Below are 18900 nucleotides of genomic sequence, written 5' to 3'. Positions count from 1 at the left end.
GCGTAGTTGTCCTGGTTCCCCGTGTTAGGCAGGTGTTTGAAAAGGAGGTATACTTCTTCCCCCGCGTAGTGGAGCAGGAGGGACCTCTTCACCGCCCCGTCCGTCTCCCTCAAACCAATGAAATAGTTCTCCAGTCTGCCCAGCCAGGTTTGCCAGCGCGGGGCAGCGGTCGTGGGGTCAGCGGCTTCGCTGAATTGGGGCAGGACCCCTGTCGGGGGGTGATGGGGTAGCGCTCTGGCTTGGTCCTGTTGCTCTGTGTCGCTCATCGTGGCGCAAGAACCATGTGCTCGGTGCACCAGTGCAGTGACCACTGACCTCCTCAGCAAACTTGTCCACCTTTATTCCGTCGCGCACCGCGCCGCCTTGCTGGGCGATGCACTCTTCAGGCCCACCTCGTCGCCAGTGTTAAGATCTGTGGTTCTGCCATGTAGCAGGGTCATGGGGCATACAGGTTGGGGGCACGCCATATGCGTGGGGCCTAGCGCCAGCAGCGTGCAGTAAATCACACAGACACAGGTCCTTAGCCGGGCGCAAACTGAACTCGTTCGCCCGCCCCTTTATTTTATACACGCGCTCACGTCCGTCGACGTGAGCGCAAACTACGCATTCCTCATTGCGCTCTAGCCGAAGGCTAGAGCGCTAACTGTAACATCTTGCTCCCTGCAGAGAGCAAAATTACGGAAAAAAGGCGTCCGTAAAAGGAATCCTCACGGACAACGGACGTGCGGTCCAAATTACAGACCGCCTGTGAAATTTACAGATGTTTGGTAACCCTAGCTCTATGCCATGTTTGTCAGGACTCGGGCTGGGTGGGGGGTTCTGGGTTCCGCTGTGTTTGGGCTTGTGCCATGGTGGGCAGGTATCTCTGTGTGTCCTGCATGTCCGTGGGTTTCAGAGACCCCCGATACATAATTGTGGATAAGTGCAGCTGGGTTCGGGGTCTGGTCTCTTGGCCGGGTGTGAGGGGTGGGGGGGGGGGGTGGGTGGATGGAGCGGACAGGGGAAGCAGGGTTTGGGAGGGATGAGAGGTGGATTAAGTTAATTGTGTGATTAACCATTGACGCTTCAGATGGTCTATGGGGGGAGGTCGTCGTTGTGTGTGGTGTGCTGGAAGTGGTCGAGAAGGGCATCACAGGCCTGTGAAATCTTTTCTTTAAGGAGGTGACAGGCTTCCTCATATCATAGGTATTACCCCTCTACCTTATCTCATTTTCACAGCACTCCCTGCCAGCTGCTCACTGGAGGAGCTTGTGTGGCTCTCCAGTTTGCAGTGTGCGTTCTCTTGGCTAGTAGGAGTGCTAGGCCAGCAAAGCGCGCCCGTACTTTGTGCTGTTTCCTGAATTTGAAGATGCCGAGCGCGCAGGACTCCCACGATTCGAGGTCTGGGAGCTCAGTCACCTCAACTATCGCCTCGTGGATTGAGCGCCAGTAAAGAGAGAGGTCTGGGCAGGTCCTCAGCCTGTGTCACAGATCAGTTTATGTATAGTGGCATTGGGGGCAACTCAGTTGCACTGTGAGGAAGAAGCAATTGAGCTGATCGGATGTCAGGTTGGCGCGGTTTAGGATGTGAAAATGAATGGCTTTCAAGCCAACGTTCCTAGATACCTGCTAGGGGAATTCTAGTGCCTGTTCCTATTCTTTGTTGTGCAGCGCTCGGCCAAAGTCGCAGTGCTTAATTTGTAAAGTAATAGGTGCCAGGGCCCTGACCCGGAGGCCACTGCAGCTTCCACCACCCGTCGACCGTCATCGCTGCCAAAACAACGACTATCCATTTTTTCACGCCTGCAACTGCGACAGTTCCGATTATTCCAGGTCCCCAAAGCTAAAGGAATGGCTGGGGAGGCAGGTATTAGTATTTTTTTATTTATATTGTATTCATAAACAACTGTTGATCTTTCATCTCTAAATTAGATGAGCAGCGCCACCATATGGCAGACTGTCATAAGTGTGGTGATGACAACTGTGCCGAGAACCAGAAACCAATTAAGTACCAGTGCCGAGTACCGCATATCACTGACTCAAATTAAGCACTGCAAAGTCGTCTTCCCATCTACCCCATAGGGGAGTCCCGGTATGCTCGTAACACCATATAGATCCATGTTATTAAATGTCTTGCTGGGCCCATGTGTAAGAGGGTATTTACAACAGGGTGTGTTTGAGGCTCGTCCTCTGTTATTTATTTATTTATTTAGCGATTTGTAGAGCGCCTAATGACCCGAAGGCATCCCCGCGCTTTAACATTGTAGAGACCAGAGGGGACAGGCGACCTTATTTTGGGAACAGCAACGTTTTAAATTTTTTCCGGAACAGGAGATGGCTGGGTTCCGTCCTCAGAGGGCGAGGAAGTGAATTCCTTCCGGAGGAGACTTTTACAGAAAAGCGACGGCCGCCGGTGCGTGCCTTCCTGTATCTAGGGACGTTGGCCAGCCGCTCATTGTCCGAGCGTAGGGATCTGGGGGCTTTGTAAGGGGTGACCAGGTCTCTCAGGATAGCAGGGCCAAGACCATTGAGAAGTTTGTGTGCGGTGCACAGGGCCTTAAATTCTACCCTTTGTCGAATAGGGAGCCAGTGGAGGGCCTTGATCGCTGGTCTGGCTGAGGCTCTGGAAGGGAGATTCAAAAGGAGCCGGGCAGCTGCATTTTGCGTGCGCTGAAGTTTTGCCATGGTGGCTTCCGGAGCTCCTAGGTAGACCATGTTACTGTAGTCTAGCCGCGCCAGGATCAGACCTTGGACCAGGAGTTTCCTAGATAGGGGCGGAAGTAGTGGAAGGATCTTGCGGATGGAGCGCATGAGCCCGAAACAGATGCCTGCTGTTTTGACTGCTTGAGTTTTCAGCGACAGCTCGGGTTCCAGCCAGACTCCTAAGGTCTTGATTTCTTGTTTCGGGGTGGGAACTTCCCCGAAAACATCTGGCCAGACCGATGAGGGGATGGATGTCCATTGCTTGCCCAGAAGCATGACTTCTGTCTTTGAGCCGTTTAGCTTGAGCGATGACTCGCACATCCAGTGGTGAATTTCCTGGAGGCAATTCAGTAGGTTGTCTGGGTGTTTGTCAAGGTGTGAGAGAGAGACGACCAATTGCGTGTCCCGCATAACTTACTATCTTGATCCCGAAGGGGGCGACGACATCCTCAAGGGGGGCCATGTAAGCATTAAACAAAGTGGGGCTTAATGAGGACCCCTGGGGGACTCCGCTCAGGAGGGGGAGGGAGGCAGAGTGTGAATTGCCATCCCATACCTGGAACGAGCGCCCTGAAAGGAAGGATTCTATCCAAGTAATCGCGGAGCCTGCGAGCCCTGCCACGGCCAGCCGATGGAGAAGGACACGGTGGTTAACCGTGTCAAAGGCTGCGCTGAGGTCCAGGAGGATCACTGCCACTGACCCTCCTGAATCCAGAATGCACCTTGCCTCTTCGATGACAGCGAGAAGGGCGGTACTGTGCCGTGGCCCGGGCGGAACCCAGTTTGGGACTGCCGCAGAAGGTTGTTCGATTCTAGAAACTGAGACAGTTGCCCATTGACCAGTTTCTCTGCCATTTTGCTGACGCATGGAAGGAGTGAGATTGGTCGGTAGTTTGCCATGTCGGCGGGGTCCAGATGAGGTTTTTTTAAAAGTGCCTTAACTACTGCGCTCTTCCAACTAGGGGGGACCGAGCCTTGAGAGAGCGAGATGTTTATTAGTTCCGTGATCGTGGGCACGATGGCAGGGGCTACTGTTTTCAGGAATCTAATGGGGGCGGGATCCAGTGGGGAGCCGCTTTTCATTTTGGCCATGGTTGAGCCTACTTCGTCCAAAGTTACTGCCCTGAAAGCGGTCAGCTGAGGATGCCTGTTGTTTCCTGTAAGGTTGGTAGATGCATCATGGTCCATGGGGTTCAGCAGGCAGGGAGGGGGGAGGGAGGCTAGGATCTGGGCGATTTTGGAATTGAAGTAGGTTGCCAGTTTGTCACTTCTATCCGCTGGGAGTGTGTTGGAGGAGGGGGGGGATGGTATTTTTAAGAGCTCTTTGGCGATGAGAAAAGATTCTCTTGCCGAGTTGGTGGAATTTTTTATTCTGGTGTCATAGTGCGAGGTTTTAGTGATTTTCAGAGTTGACTTGTAAAGTCTCACTGACCTCTGATAGGCTTCCTTGCTGGCGTGCAGCCAGTCTTTCCTCCATAGTCGCTCTGCTTTTTTGCAGTTCTTGCGGAGAGACCGTAGTTCCGGGGTGTACCAGGGGGCTGAACCTAGTTTCCCATTTTTGTCCTCACGGGATTTTATGGGGAGGATGGAGTCCAGTGATGTGGAAATCCACTCCCTGAATTTACTATCTGCGGTGACCGGATCTTCGGAAGGGGTGGGGGTAGTAGAGTTCAGGGTTGTGGACCATGCCTCCGCGGAGAGTCTGGACCAAGCCCTGTCCCTGGTATAGGTCCTGGGTTTGTGGGGTTTCTTAAAGGCTCCTGGTAATTGAAGAGGGACCATGAAGTGGTCCGTCCACGGGAGGGGGAGGGACTCTTTGGCTTTGAGGGTGGGGATGTTAGTAAACACCGGGTCGAGCAAGTGGCCTTTGATGTGTGTGGCTCCAGAGTTGGTGAGGTGGAGACCATAGGCAGCCAATTCTGAAATCAATTCGACTGCCCCTGTGTCTAAGGGGTCATCGAAGTGTATATTGAGGTCTCTTAGTATCGAGAAGTTAGATGTGGAGTGGGCCTGAGACGCTATGGACTCTAGGAGAGGGTTGGTAAAAGGGCCCACATGGCCAGGGGAACGATAGACTAGGAGGCCTGACAATGAGCTAGTCGGCGCTAGCTGGATTGTGAAGTACAGGCTTTCGGAGTCCAGGATATGAGCGTCATTGGTTCTACAGGAGAAGTAGTTCCGGTGGATGATGGCCAGTCCTCCTCCTCTGCCTGATGGATGAGGTTGGGACTGGATGAGGAATCCCGGAGGGAGGGCTAGCACAACTTCTGAATCCGAATGGTCCGTGAGCCATGTTTCAGAGAGGAATAGAATGTCTAGCTCGTGGTCTTCCATTAGGTGGTTGATGAGCAGCGCATGCATAGGGAGTGAGCGACAATTCAGAGTAGCCAGTTTCAGCGTCGGAGGACTGCCGGGAGACCTAGGGAGTTGCAGCTGAGCTGGGCGGCAGAGTGAACAGTTAAAAAATGGTCCTTCTAGCCCGTGAACATAACTGCATGAACTGTCATTGGAGGGTCTGAGACTGAGGAGGTCCCGACGCGAATAGCTTACCCTACTGGATGCTGGGTCCGGCATGGGTTCTGACCCTGAGCCCGGCCGAGCGCGGACGGGCGCAGACGGGCTTGCCGTAGGCGCGCCTTCGGCGCGCAAACGGCGCTCCCGCTGCGCTCGTCCGCTGCGCTCGTCCGCTGCGCTGGTATGGCTGACCCATTTGAGGCGGGGAGGGGGAGGGCGTGGCCTCGTTGTGGGCGTGTCTACGCCTTCGATCCGCGATGGCGGTTAGAGGGGTTACCCTGTCTCAGCGATAAGATCCGCTGTATCAGGGTTTGTCAGGAGGGCTGCTCGGCGCGTTTAGCAAGCGCTTCAAGTGAAGGTGAGTTCGTTTTTAAAAGCAGTGACAAATGCAGGTAAATTTTTTAAAAACAGAGCAAAATACAGTCCTCCGGCTTCCGCCTCAGAGGTCAACAATAAATAATAATGAGGAACGCTTTCAATCAGCGTTTAAGTAGTGCTCGGAGTGGGCGTGGCCTCGTTGTGGGCGTGTCTACGCCTTCGAGCCGCGATGGCGGTTAGAGGGGTTACCCTGTCTCAGCGATAAGATCCGCTGTATCAGGGTTTGTCAGGAGGGCTGCTCGGCGCGTTTTGCAAGCGCTTCAAGTGAAGGTGAGTTCGTTTTTAAAAGCAGTGACAAATGCAGGTAAATTTTTTAAAAACAGAGCAAAATACAGTCCTCCGGCTTCCGCCTCAGAGGTCAACAATAAATAATAATGAGGAGCGCTTTCAATCAGCGTTTAAGTAGTGCTCGGAGTGGGCGTGGCCTTGTTGTGGGCATGTCTACGCCTTCGAGCCGTGATGGCGGTTAGAGGGGTTACCCTGTCTCAGCGATAAGATCCGCTGTATCAGGGTTTGTCAGGAGGGCTGCTCGGCGCGTTTAGCAAGCGCTTCAAGTGAAGGTGAGTTCGTTTTTAAAAGCAGTGACAAATGCAGGTAAATTTTTAAAAAACAGAGCAAAATACAGTCCTCCGGCTTCCGCCTCAGAGGTCAACAATAAATAATAATGAGGAGAGCTTTCAATCAGCGTTTAAGTAGTGCTCGGAGTGGGCGTGGCCTCGTTGTGGGCGTGTCTACGCCTTCGAGCCGCGATGGCGGTTAGAGGGGTTACCCTGTCTCAGCGATAAGATCCGCTGTATCAGGGTTTGTCAGGAGGGCTGCTCGGCGCGTTTAGCAAGCGCTTCAAGTGAAGGTGAGTTCGTTTTTAAAAGCAGTGACAAATGCAGGTAAATTTTTTAAAAACAGAGCAAAATACAGTCCTCCGGCTTCCGCCTCAGAGGTCAACAATAAATAATAATGAGGAGCGCTTTCAATCAGCGTTTAAGTAGTGCTCGGAGTGGGCGTGGCCTCGTTGTGGGCGTGTCTACGCCTTCGAGCCGCGATGGCGGTTAGAGGGGTTACCCTGTCTCAGCGATAAGATCCGCTGTATCAGGGTTTGTCAGGAGGGCTGCTCGGCGCGTTTAGCAAGCGCTTCAAGTGAAGGTGAGTTCGTTATTAAAGCAGTGACAAATGCAGGTAAATTTTTTAAAAACAGAGCAAAATACAGTCCTCCGGCTTCCGCCTCAGAGGTCAACAATAAATAATAATGGACCAAAGATTGCGGCAGGTGTGGCGTAACTGTTAAAAGACCAGGAACTGACTTCCGGGAAGAGTGTAGTCCTGAAGGAGTTGATCAACGGATAAAAGGTGGCCATCTTCAAAGAGGTTGCAGCAGTGGATAGAGAGAGCTTGTGCCATGCCCGCAAGTCCACAGTAGAATTGAAGCTAGGAAGCGTGGGAGGCCAAGTATAGGGAAGGCCGGGGCGTATATTGAGATGCGTCGTATCAGGCGCTGCGCCCTGGCCTGGGTCTTGCGGGCAGTGGTAACCAGGAGCAGCCAAGTGGATTGTGGTGTAGTGTTTTGGAGTAGGAGGTTACAAATTACTGATGGGCGAAGGGGTCCAGTGCCATTGCATGTTTCCCCCAGATGACATATCGCCAGCCACCTGGAGACCCATTGCAGCTGTGCTGCCAGGTAGTAGATTTTAAATGAGAGGGCTGGGAGTTTGTCTCCTCCAACCAGCTGCTGCAACTTCCTCAGGACCACACCGGGTGACGTTTTTTCCCCCCATATGAGTTTACCTAGTAGTTTGTCCAGGTCCTGGAAAAAGCATCGGGGGGGGGCAATCACAGGGATATTTGCAAAGCAGTACAGGAGCCTGGGTAGCATTATCATTTTAGAAATGGCAATCTTCCCTGTGGTGGCGAGGGGTAGGTGTTTGTCTTCAGGGCAGAAAGGGCATTTTTTAGGTTGCCCTCAAATAGATTGGTGGTAGTGTGATAATAAGTGGACTCCTAGGCACCAGATCATGCCTTCCTTGAAGTGCAGGAGAGTGCCGCCAAGCCTGACCTTGTGAAGTGTGATGGTGGGAATGAGTGGATACATGCATGAATTTGTCCAGTTGACCCAGAGGCCCGCCGCTTGAGCAAAATAGTGAAGAAAGTTGTGTATGGGGGAGAGGTTGGTGCGTGTGACCCCGATATACAAGAGGAGGTCGTCTGCATATCGGGACACTGTGTGGATCACATTGTTTAAGGGGATTCCTCAGGTTATCCTTCTCTGCCTACTGAGAATGGTGGTGAGATGAGTCGGCCCAGTCAAAATCTGGAGGTGGGGTTGGCGTAGAGAAGTATGGTGTATACCAGGAGACATGCTCCCACTCCATGTCGGCTGGCACCCTAAATAGTTTTTCCCAGGTAAGGGTATTGAAAGCCTTTTTAAGCTTGAGTATCAGGCATGCTGCATTCGGATAACTGTGAAGGGCCTGGTCCATGATGTGGAAAATACAATGAGTCTTCAGGGACATGCTACATCATGAGACAAAGTCATTTTGGTCTAGGTGTATTAACTCCAGCAGGAATTGCATTTATATGTCTGCTACGATTTTGCCTAAAATGCAATCAATCTGCGCCTAGGAAGGCTGATCTGCTTGTATGAAGAGAGGTGTGCAGTTCCCTGTCTGGTTTCAGGAGGGACTCACAAAGAGCTGGGCAAGTTCTCCTAGGTGTAGGGCCTCATTGTGCATCTCTTCGATCTGGGGTGCTAGGCTCTCAGAAAAGGTGCTATAGGGTTCAATTGAGAATCCATCTAGGCCCGGGGTTTTGCAGGGGAGAGTGAGCCCAGAGAGAAGAGCACCAACGGCATATGTTGTCAATGGTGGGCATGCTCTGTACACCGAGGAGTAATAAATGTGAAAAGCATTCATGCTGTTGTGTTGTGCATGCAGGGTGCCCCCGGTGAGGGAGGCTATTTCTAGGATAGGGCCTGGTCGGTCCTCCTGTCTGGTGGGCCATGCTAGTAGCCTGATGGATTTGTTGCCTTCTTGGTGTGTCCACGCTACATAGGTATTTAGATTGAAACAGCACAGATGTTCCACCAAGGCATTGGAGGATTTTGGCTGTGGCCAACTGCCAGCACTTGGAGGGATCCTAGTTTGCACTGTCTCCAATGTGGGTAAGCATGTTTCCGCCCCCTGCACCACCCCATTCCAACACTCTGACTACCCCTGCTGCTTCCTGCATGCAGAACCCCCTGGTGACTACTTTGAACTCATCCCACTCCATCGCCCTGGAGGATGCTGTGGCCTGGTTCTCTGCAAAGTATTGCCTAATATGTTCTTTTTGTGAATCACAGAACACCGTGCCATCTAGGTGCTCCCGCAGGAGGCGCCAAATGGGTACTACAGGGACTGGGGCCTTCCATGCCAGCTCTACTATGTGCAAGACAGATCTGAAACCACTTACCCGACGAAGCCTGCATGTCATATCATGTCTGTGATGAAGGTGAAGCAGAGAACTCAGTCAAGGTGAACATGTAGACAGGCGCGCAGCACCCATTGGGCTCACCGGGCTTCAGCCCCCCCCCCCCCCCGTCGTGTGTGTCAGCCCGGGCTGAGACAGCTTCGCGGCTGGTGACCGTCTAATTGCAGCCGCACCCGAGTACTTCACAGGTCTTTAAAAGACCATTTACTTGTTAATGAGGCTTTTGTTGTGTCCCCGCCTCTTAGAGCCACTCTGCCTATGGCTGGAAGAATTAGCCCACCCCTGAAATCTTTTTTCAGCCCCCCCCTGAAATCTGGCTCTAGTTGCCCGCCTGCATGTAGAGCATGTTGTATTGAGTAAAATAAACAAATGCTGGTCTGGGGACCTCCAAGCGTCCACAAGGGCCCATTGGTGAGCCCTGTTGGAAAAGTGCTCGGAGTGGGTGTGTGGACGGAAGGGGGCAGTGGGTGGGGGGGGGGGAGGGGGAAGGGTGAGCGGTTCAGTTGAATACTGAGTACGCAAATGTAGTCCCCACCTAAAACCCATGGTGGGTGTGTCCTGTGCACCAGCTGCTCTGTGAGTGCAGTTCAGAATGCTTTTTGGTCGATGTTGGGGGCGTAGATTCTCCCTATGAAAATGCGAGCACCGTTGAGATGGCCATCTGTCAGGGCTTATCGGCCCTGTCTATCTATGATTGTATCTAATACTTGAAAGGGGACTCCTTCCAGATTCCATATAAGTGCTCTACGGGCATAGGCAGAGTATGTGGTGGCCACCATGGTCCCCTGCCATTTCCTGCGCAAGCACTGTAGCACTGTAGTTGTGAAATGCATTTCCTGGTGAAAGATAATTTGTGTGCTCTGCCACTTAAGGTATGAATTGATGGAGTGTGTTTCCTAGCCATGTGTATACAAGGTGAGGATTCGTATTTTAGTGTGGGGTGGGGGGGCATGAGATGGAAACTGGAACATGAACAATTGGGTCTCGGGTGTACCCAGAGATAGTTGTCTCAAAGCTCTCGTGTGGTAGGATACCCCGAGGTGCTGTGTACCAAAGCTATTAATGGTCAATCATTACATAGTTTAATGATGGTTACTGGCATATTTTGAAATGCTGGATTGACAGCCCCAAGGTTAACAGCAAGTCAAAAGAAGCCTTAATGAATGTCATTGTAAGATGGTACCACCCCTATTGATTTCAATGGTGTTGTTTTAGTTTATTATGCCCTATCATATTTTTTACCTTTTATGTGATGGCACCCTGGTAAAGCCAGTAGGCCTGCCTTTTTTTACAATGACACCCCCTTATATTGTATCTAGTATAGGTGGGGGCATTGTGGCCATAGGATTCGGACCTTGCTGGAATTGTGAACTATTTTGGGAGTGTCAACAAAGGTATTTCCATATCCCTAATTGTACATATTTGTAAATTAATCAATATTGTTTAGCAGTGTGTGCAATAAAGTACCTTTTGTTTTGCATAAGAAAAATCAGTGATTGGACAGTGATTTCTTATGTGTTGTTGTTGCAAACCATCTATATGGGGTACTAGCCCACAGCACCTGCCCTGATTAGTCCTTGGACTGCTCTGCTTCGCTACCCTTAGAAAGTCAAGCATTAAGAGGCTTTTGCTTCCAGGATTTAAATGAGAAATCCATCTTACCACTGAAGCATGTGGCTCAGTTCAACAGATACTGAACACACCTGCCTGTTTCACATTAAAATCTAAAAGCCCCAGGTCCACCTTGGGAGACAAAGCCACCACCACTGTAGAGGTCAACTCCAACCTTGTTTTCTTTCTTTTCTGTTAGGCAGGGCATCTACTACGCCCTCAAGTGTTTCCAGGATCACGTTCTTGATGTGGTCAGCCTTTTAGTCAGGTTACAGAACATGTCAGATCGTGGGGTTTCTTCCTCTAAGACTCTAGCTCTCCCTGTCCTTAAAGCATGGGCTTGGAGAGCAGTAGGCCTCCTTTGAGACACTACCAGCACCCTCTCAAATGAGAAGAAAAAACTGATTTTTGAGCACATTGACCCTAAGATTGCCAATTTGGTTGTTGACGTACTCTATGATGCCTTACATGACATCTTTGTCATGATTTTTTCTTCAAAGATCTCCAAAGTCATCAATGTTTTCTCTTCCTGTACACCATCAAGAGGTTGTTCTTCAGAAGACTTGATTTTGGGTCGGCCGATGACAATCGGTAAAGTCCCACAGGCCTCAGTGGCCAGGCCTTCCTCACTATCTTCTCTCATGACTGTGCCAGCAAAAAAAACCCCACAATTTTATGGTGGAAGGTTCTCAGGGAGAAGCGGTGGGGACAAAAGCAGAGATGGTTGCAGTAGAGATGGCTTTCAACGTTCCCAAAACATTTCTGGTACCTCACTCTTATTTCCCTTCTGCTCCCTCTACTTTCCCTGACAGGGGGGATGGGGGGACGGGGGTAGGGGAAGTTAACTGCGTTTGTTCTCCTCCAATGTAAAGAAATTACAGCAGATCCCTAAGTTCTCCAGATCGTTCAGGGTTACCTTATAGAATTTATGGATCCATTTCTCAGCTCCACTCCCCCTCTCCTACAGTTCTTCTCTTCAGAAGAGTCTACACCTGTAGATCAGGAAGCTTTTAAACTGGTGCAAAAAGAGCATTGCTCCTCCCATATCCAGACAGAACTTGTAAGCTCTACCTTTCCAATGAATATTTCTGTCTGCAGATTCCTCAACTTTTAGATATCCCCCAGGTGCCAGACTGGATCCAGAATTTTTGAAATGGCAATAGGCGGATCTCAGCTCTGTCTCAGTTCCACCCCAGATGTCAATGGAGCTGTATAGTGCCACCCAAGTATCGGTTCTTTTTTCTTCATGCCCTTTGACATGGATCCAGAGCTGCTTTCTGTGGAATATTCGATAATTTTCCAAAACAGTGAAAGATTTAACATTTTTGAAGAGTAGACAAGATGCCACAACATAAAAGGTAGGGTTCACGATCTGTCGATTCTACTATGAACAAATGTCCATTTCGGACCATGTGTGGTGTGTGGGGAACACGCAAAATTCCAAGTCATGCACGCAGTGCATCCTCTTGCCGTTCAAGACCATAAAGGAATGGGAGGTAAGGTTCTTAACGGCATGAGCCCAACAAGTGCCTTGCCAGGCGCCATTTGTGCTCCTGTTGTGTTTCCAATCAAGCCCCGAATCACGTTCATTAAAAGAGAAGAAATAACACAAGAAGTGGTGCAGAGGAGAGGATGCCACACCAGGTCACCATTCCCACTCCAAGAGTAGGTCTCCTAACTGCTCCTTGAGAAGAACCTTCATTTCTGGAACCAGATCTGGTGGACATCACGCTGGCAGGACCTACCCTAACCCCGGCGCCAATCCTCCCTACAACGTACCCAGAATTTCAGGCACCTGGCACAGGTCATTGATTTTACACAGGTCATTTTGGTGTTTTTTTGTGGTGCCTACATTTGTCTAGTACACCCAAAAGCCCCATGGCATACCGCCAGCAGGTACTTCCCTGGTGCCCGAGGACCCCAAATGTCTTCTGGGGGGCACTCAACAGCTGGAGTCGCACTAGCACTCAAATGCCAAGAGTGAGCACCTCCTCCAACACTGGTGCTAACACCAATGATGACCCTGGCATTTGCTCTGACTATGGAGTCTATGCCTAAGACAAAGGCCATATTACTGTGCTGAAGCCCCCAAGGAGAAGAGTGAGGAGTGCAGAAACGCTCAATATAGAGAGGAAAGCAGGGCTGACATATTTAGTTCTGGTTCACACCACAACCAGATGTTCCATATAATGTAACATGACAATGATCATGGCAGTGAGGAAGCCAATTTGCTGCTCTTACCAGTATGAGAACAGCAGATTACTTGACACTTCATAATGCGAGTAGCTTTGATGCCTCTCTGGTGGTGAACTTAGATTGTTTTTCAGGGCCACCCTTTGCAGGGGTTACATCCTACAACACACTCAACCACTTCGGAGCCATTGCTCCCATTTAATGAAGCCTTAATGGAACCAATATGACACCATAGGCTAAGTCTATGTTGGTACCACTCCATTATCACGGGCACAGAGCAAAACATCTTTTTTGTCTTCCCACCATTCACTAGAGACCCTGGTGGTACAAGCGTGATCTTCCTTGAAACAAAATTGTGGGTCTTTTTCCAATGCACTTCCAGACCAAAATAAAAAAAACTGGAGTCCGTAGGCAAAAAGGTACTTTGCCCTGGAAGTTTGGGACTCAGATCCATGAACGCTAAAAGGCTCTCTCAGCGAAGTACACTCACGTGCTCTGTAAAATGGTACAGATGGTGGTACTGAGTTCCCCAGACCATCTCACAGACAATTATGCAGAAGTAGGCAAGAATAGACAGAACATGGCGAGCTGGCTTGGCTACTGTGAATTTGGTTAGCATCATGGGATTTTCCATCTGTACTAAATGCCACTCTTTGCTCCAGTTGCCAAGCTTTTTCATGCATATGCCCATTGACTGGTCTTTCCTCTTGGGCAGCAAAGCAGACTTGGCCATAAAAAGTTTTAAGCAGGGCTGTGCTTTGGCTCATTCTTTGAGTTTGGTCTCCTCCGATAAAGAATTCCATTTACAGCAGAGCAAGTTTTTGCACCTACTCAAAAGGACTACCATTTCGCCAACCCGTTCAGCAACTGAATTCATTTCTGCATTAATACAGAGATTGTGGCAAATCAAAGAGCACGCAAGCCCAGCAGCCTCATTCCTTCTTCTCGTCCTGCTGGGCACCACCCAGGAAGCCCCTTGAGTTTTTCCTTTGAGGGATCACTGTGGGGAGAAGGGGATCATACCATATAGATGCATGGCAGGCTATTACAACAGACTAATGGGTCCTACAGATCATAGACAGGGGCGATACCCTTCCCTTCAAAGAGTGCCCTCTACCCACCCCCGATATTTTTGTCCCCCAATTAGATGAACAACAATATTCTGCAGCATGAAGTAGAGACTCTACTGCAGAAAGGAGCAGTGGAGTTTCCCATAGCAGGAGATTGGGTAGGGATATTACTCCCAGTACTTCCTTGTACGGAAGGAGAAATTCAAGATGCTTTCCCTGGTTAAGATGCTCCTGTCATTGAAGTCAGAGACAGGATAATTCCCCTCGACTTGCAGGATGCATACTTCTATGTCCTGATCCTGAGGGTGCACAGGAGGTACCTGCATTTGTGGTAGGCTCCACCCACTACCAGTTTATGGTACTCCCATTTAGATTAACATCTGCACCCAGGGTCTTCACCAAGGTAATGGTGGTGCTCACTGCACATCAATATTTTCATAAGTATTTTTTCAAAAAAGTAAAAAGGAACAATGTTATGTAGTATAGTAATACTAATCAATAAGCATCATTCTGCTGTTTATATTTAGAGAGATCTCTAACATATCCAGACATATAAAATGCAATGTGATATAGCAACAATACCCGAAGGGGTTTAAAATGAGCCTCTATTATCATAAAGCTTTTAGTCTCATATATTTTCCTTAACCGGATTCTCATTACATAAGTTTTCTAAAAGAAGTTAGGAAGATTCAACTTAGACGGTGGGAGTGAACGACCATTATCATAGATAAGTAGTTGAATGGACTGTAGGATTGTTCTGGGAAAGGGGGGCCTTGGTGCTTTAAATAGCCAACCACTGAGGGGCCGATTCTGATTCCAGCCGCAAAACAAACCGACCGACACGGACCCGGACCGGATACCGACCGACATGGACCAGCGCCGTACGACCCGTGCAGTACAATGCAACGCGTGTGAATTACAACCGACACGTACGGAATACAAGCTGTACGACCGAGCCGTAGGGAAAATAGTGAACCGGCCGGAAAACTAACACGATTTTCACTGACTGACACGAACCCGGAATGAACCCGACCGACCCGTACCCGCGATGTACAATTCACGCAGTACGATGCAATGCGTGTAAAACCAGACCGACTCGTACGGAGACCAAGCCATACGACCGACACGCACAGACAACCCGGCAGACAAGCAATAGAGACGACGCGACCGACGCATACCAAACACAGAAGATAGGCAGCGTGAACGAGGCGGAGAAGCCCGCACGAGACAACAGCAGCGTTTGTTTCCGTCACATGAACGTCTCCTTCATGCCTACAAAACCCACAGGAAAAAAGACAAAAAAAGGACCAAACAAGCAATGACAAAGCCAATAAATACCAAAGAAAAACATGGGACAAAGACACACCCACAACTCCAACTATATAAAGGACTACAATCACTACCATCATCCCTTGCAAACAGGAGACACGGCCAGCAGCAAACACCAGTACACAGCAACCACAGACACACTCAACTCACCCATCACACAACTCACACACCATCAGCACCTCATACAAAAGCACACACACATACACCCAGCAAAACCAACACCAAACCACCCTCACTTGCACCCTCACACACACATCCCTCACCACCACCACCCATCACCATGCCCCCAAAGAAGAATCCAAAGTTCACAGATAGCGAGTTAGAAGTGCTGGTAGACGAGATCATCAGAGTAGAGCCACATTTGTTTGGTACATTGGTCCAAAGGACCCCCATCTCACAGAAAGCCAAGATGTGGGCGAGGATTGTGGACAAGGTGAACGCACAAGCACCAACAAGGCGCACAAAGGACGATATCCAGAACAGGTGGTATGACATGCGCAGGAGGGTCAAGAAACTCATCGAAAAAGATCATGCCCTGAGTCAGTGCACCGGCGGTGGCCCTCCTGCTAAACCAGTCTACTTCAGGACCTGGGAGGAGAAGGTGCGGGACATCCTACCACCAGGGAGCGTCCATGGCCTAACAGACATCGCAGAGCCTGGTGAGTACACAAACAACATACCCAAGATTGAGCGGCAAGGGGACAGTGAAACCATGCACCGCAAGCAAAGCTACACTAGCCAATAGATAATCATCCTAGCCAATAGATAATCATCCCAAGATGTGTATGCCAGTCAGACAAACACAAAACCTGCCATCTCATAGTGACTGGGAACTGTTGCATGACATGCACCAGCCTACAAACAAATAGAGCAAGCCAGTGGCACAAAGCCAAATAGATCCTGCCAGACAGTTTGCCACCACAAACACAGCACCTCACAGTGCAGCTGACTGTCTGGAAGGAATAGTGGGGATGCAGGTGAAGTGAGTGTATCCAAAAGGATGATGGGGCCTGTTGTCACAGATAATGCTCCACCTCCTGATTGGCCCATCAAGACCTCTCTGAAACATGCCCACATCACAGGGAGTGGAAAATGACTGACAAGATGGCTGACACTGGGTCCTGCTGTGGGGAGCACAAGGCCCTGCTCGGGGTTGTGTGCAAATCAGAAGCAGGACACCACTGACTGACATCCTGAAAGACAACTTGCACGCCCTACAATGGAAGCACGTTTCATGATGGGAAGGAGGACTGACAGCCCTGACCATTCTTACCAGCATGTGGAGACACCCCCCTCAACACAAACTCCACACAACTTACCGGGTAGAATGCATTGCCACACACCTCATTGATATATCAGCAAAAGATACCCCGTACTGGGTGCTGCTGTGTGAAGCACAGGGGCAAACTTTGGACTTGTAGCCAAACAAACACCATGAATTCACAGTCAGCCATCTTGCCATTGCTGTCACACCCCCTCACAGGGAAGCAGAGTTAAGAGGGAGGAAGTATGGGCATGCTGGGAAGGGGGTATAGCCAAGAGTATGATAGGAGTCGCAGACAATCTACACCCACCCACATGGCCCAGCAAGCTCACACTGAACCATACTCGCCTCACAGGGAGTGGGAAGGGACTGACAAGATGTCTGACACCAAGCTCTGTCGTGGGGAGCACAAGGCCATGCTGGGAAATGGCCAACAACAATATCAAACTCTGTCCGTGACAAGCAGGGAAAAGCAGCGTACATGCAGGCATCTGTTCGAAAAGTAGAAAATGTCATGTTTGTGAACCATCGATGCATGTAGAAACATAGCTCACATTGTGTGTCTCTTCCAAACACAGGTGGTGCTGGGCACCCTGCACCAAATGATGAGGATAAGCAGTCCCAGACTCTGGCGGACACTGAGCTCTCTGGTCTGACTCTCTCTCTGTCCTCTTCGGATGTCGACGACCAACCTGGCCCCTCCGGTGTGAGCCATCATGCAGCACGAGCAGCATCAACATCTGCACCCCCTGTACCCACGCCTCCAGCATCTGGACACCGACAGGGCACCCCGCCAACACGGACAGACCAAGGCCAATCAACACCCACAGCACAGGGACACAGGACCCCCGGAAGCTACAGCAAACACCACCAGCAACACCACCCAAGGGGTCCCAGTGTCACCTGTGCGTCCTGCCACTGGTCGTGCCCGTGTGGAGAGGGGTGCTGGGAGGGGTGGGAGGTATAGGGCGTGCCTTGCAGAGGGGTCTGGACTGCATGATGACCCCCACCTGGCACGCATCTTAGATGCGTACCAGGATAGCACCGGAGGATTTGGCCAGGTAGTGGGGTCCTCAAGGACATGCAACATGAGTAGGTCGCCTGCCATGCCCGCATGGAGGCCAAGTGGGATGACATTACTGCGGTGCATCGGGACATAATCCAATGCCTCCGCCAGATCAACACCAACCTGTCCACACCCCCCTGTGTGGCCACAACATCTGTCGCAACACCATCTGCTAGCGCCACAGGGAGGGAGGAGAACTCTGGCGCAGAGTCCCCTGCACCGCAGAGGCCTGCACATGAGGATCCCCCCCCCCCGGGAAGAAGAGAGGTCGTCCGAAGAAGGACATGTGAGAGGCAGATGTCCCAGCACATCCCCCAGGGCCCCTAAACCTGTTCTGGACAATGTCCTTTGTGCGCAACCCGTTCACCTTGTCCAATCGCACACAACTCGCCCACATGACATGGAGGGTTCATGTTGGGCCAATGTATCAGATGACTGTGGACTTTACTCTGGACATTTCACCTACCAGCACTTCCAACTCCAATGTGAACTTTGGATTCCCAAACCAATGTACAGCACCCACCATCCTGTGCACTTTCCTCACACATGTTTGTAAATAAGCTCACCAGTACACCATACTTGCCTCTGTTGTGATTCCAACTTGTCATGTTCAGGGAGATGTCGATCTGCTACACAACACAGTGCATGCCAAATACTGCAACAATGTGACCAAAGTAAGGTGAGTTATGGTGATGTGACACATGTGAGGGAGACACACCACTATGGCAACACAAAACATACTTACCATGGCCATGTTACTCATCACACACAATGATGTTGACCTGAAACGCATTGGCATGCACAGACACAACACCAACCCCAGTCAGTGGTAACAAGTCCACAGGTGAGGTAAGCAGATGTCACTCAGATGTGGGAAAACAGACAACGCACATAACAAAGCGTAGCACAGGTTCATTACACATCAGCAACACGTTGATTCCACAATAGTTGCACGGTAATTCTAAGTAACAGTGGACACACGCTCTCAATGTGTTGGAGAATGGAAGTCCAGGGATGTGTGGTACATCAGTTGATGGGAATTGCCAACTTCCACACTGGTGTTGGCTTCTGGGTGTTGGGGGTCAGTGTTAACCACACAACAGGCAAAGTACCCTGGGAAGGACAAAACATGTTGCAAGACACCTACACAAACACTAGTTAGCAGTACTACCCTATTGTGGAGTACACACCACCTGAATGGACACATCACAGCACGCATCCAGTCAAGTGGCACACAGACACACTCAGACAGCAACTGAGCTGGTACAACACATTCCAGGCTACTTCCATACATTTACATAACCCTGGAAATTCACATTCAGGTGAAGAAGTTG

The 18900-nt window shown here is 50.3% G+C and overlaps 1 protein-coding gene across 1 annotated transcript in view; it reads right to left on the bottom strand.

The window, feature by feature from the left end:
• Positions 1-620: 620 nt before the first annotated feature.
• LOC146871218 (uncharacterized) overlaps positions 621-18900 on the bottom strand; it is a 53794-nt gene continuing 35514 nt past the window's right edge. Inside the window, exons 3-4 of the mRNA XM_085646258.1 lie at positions 3410-5101; positions 621-660 (exon numbers count right to left, since the gene is read on the bottom strand). Of these exons, the coding sequence (XP_085502384.1) occupies positions 621-660; positions 3410-5101 (1732 nt within the window). The remainder of the gene's footprint in view (positions 661-3409; positions 5102-18900) is intronic.

This window comes from Triturus cristatus, chromosome 1_1, assembly GCF_964204655.1.
Source record: "Triturus cristatus chromosome 1_1, aTriCri1.1, whole genome shotgun sequence".
In the NCBI taxonomy this organism is placed as follows: domain Eukaryota; kingdom Metazoa; phylum Chordata; class Amphibia; order Caudata; family Salamandridae; genus Triturus; species Triturus cristatus.
Note: the sequence above shows the minus strand (reverse complement) of the source record. Positions and strands in the feature narration are given on the sequence as shown.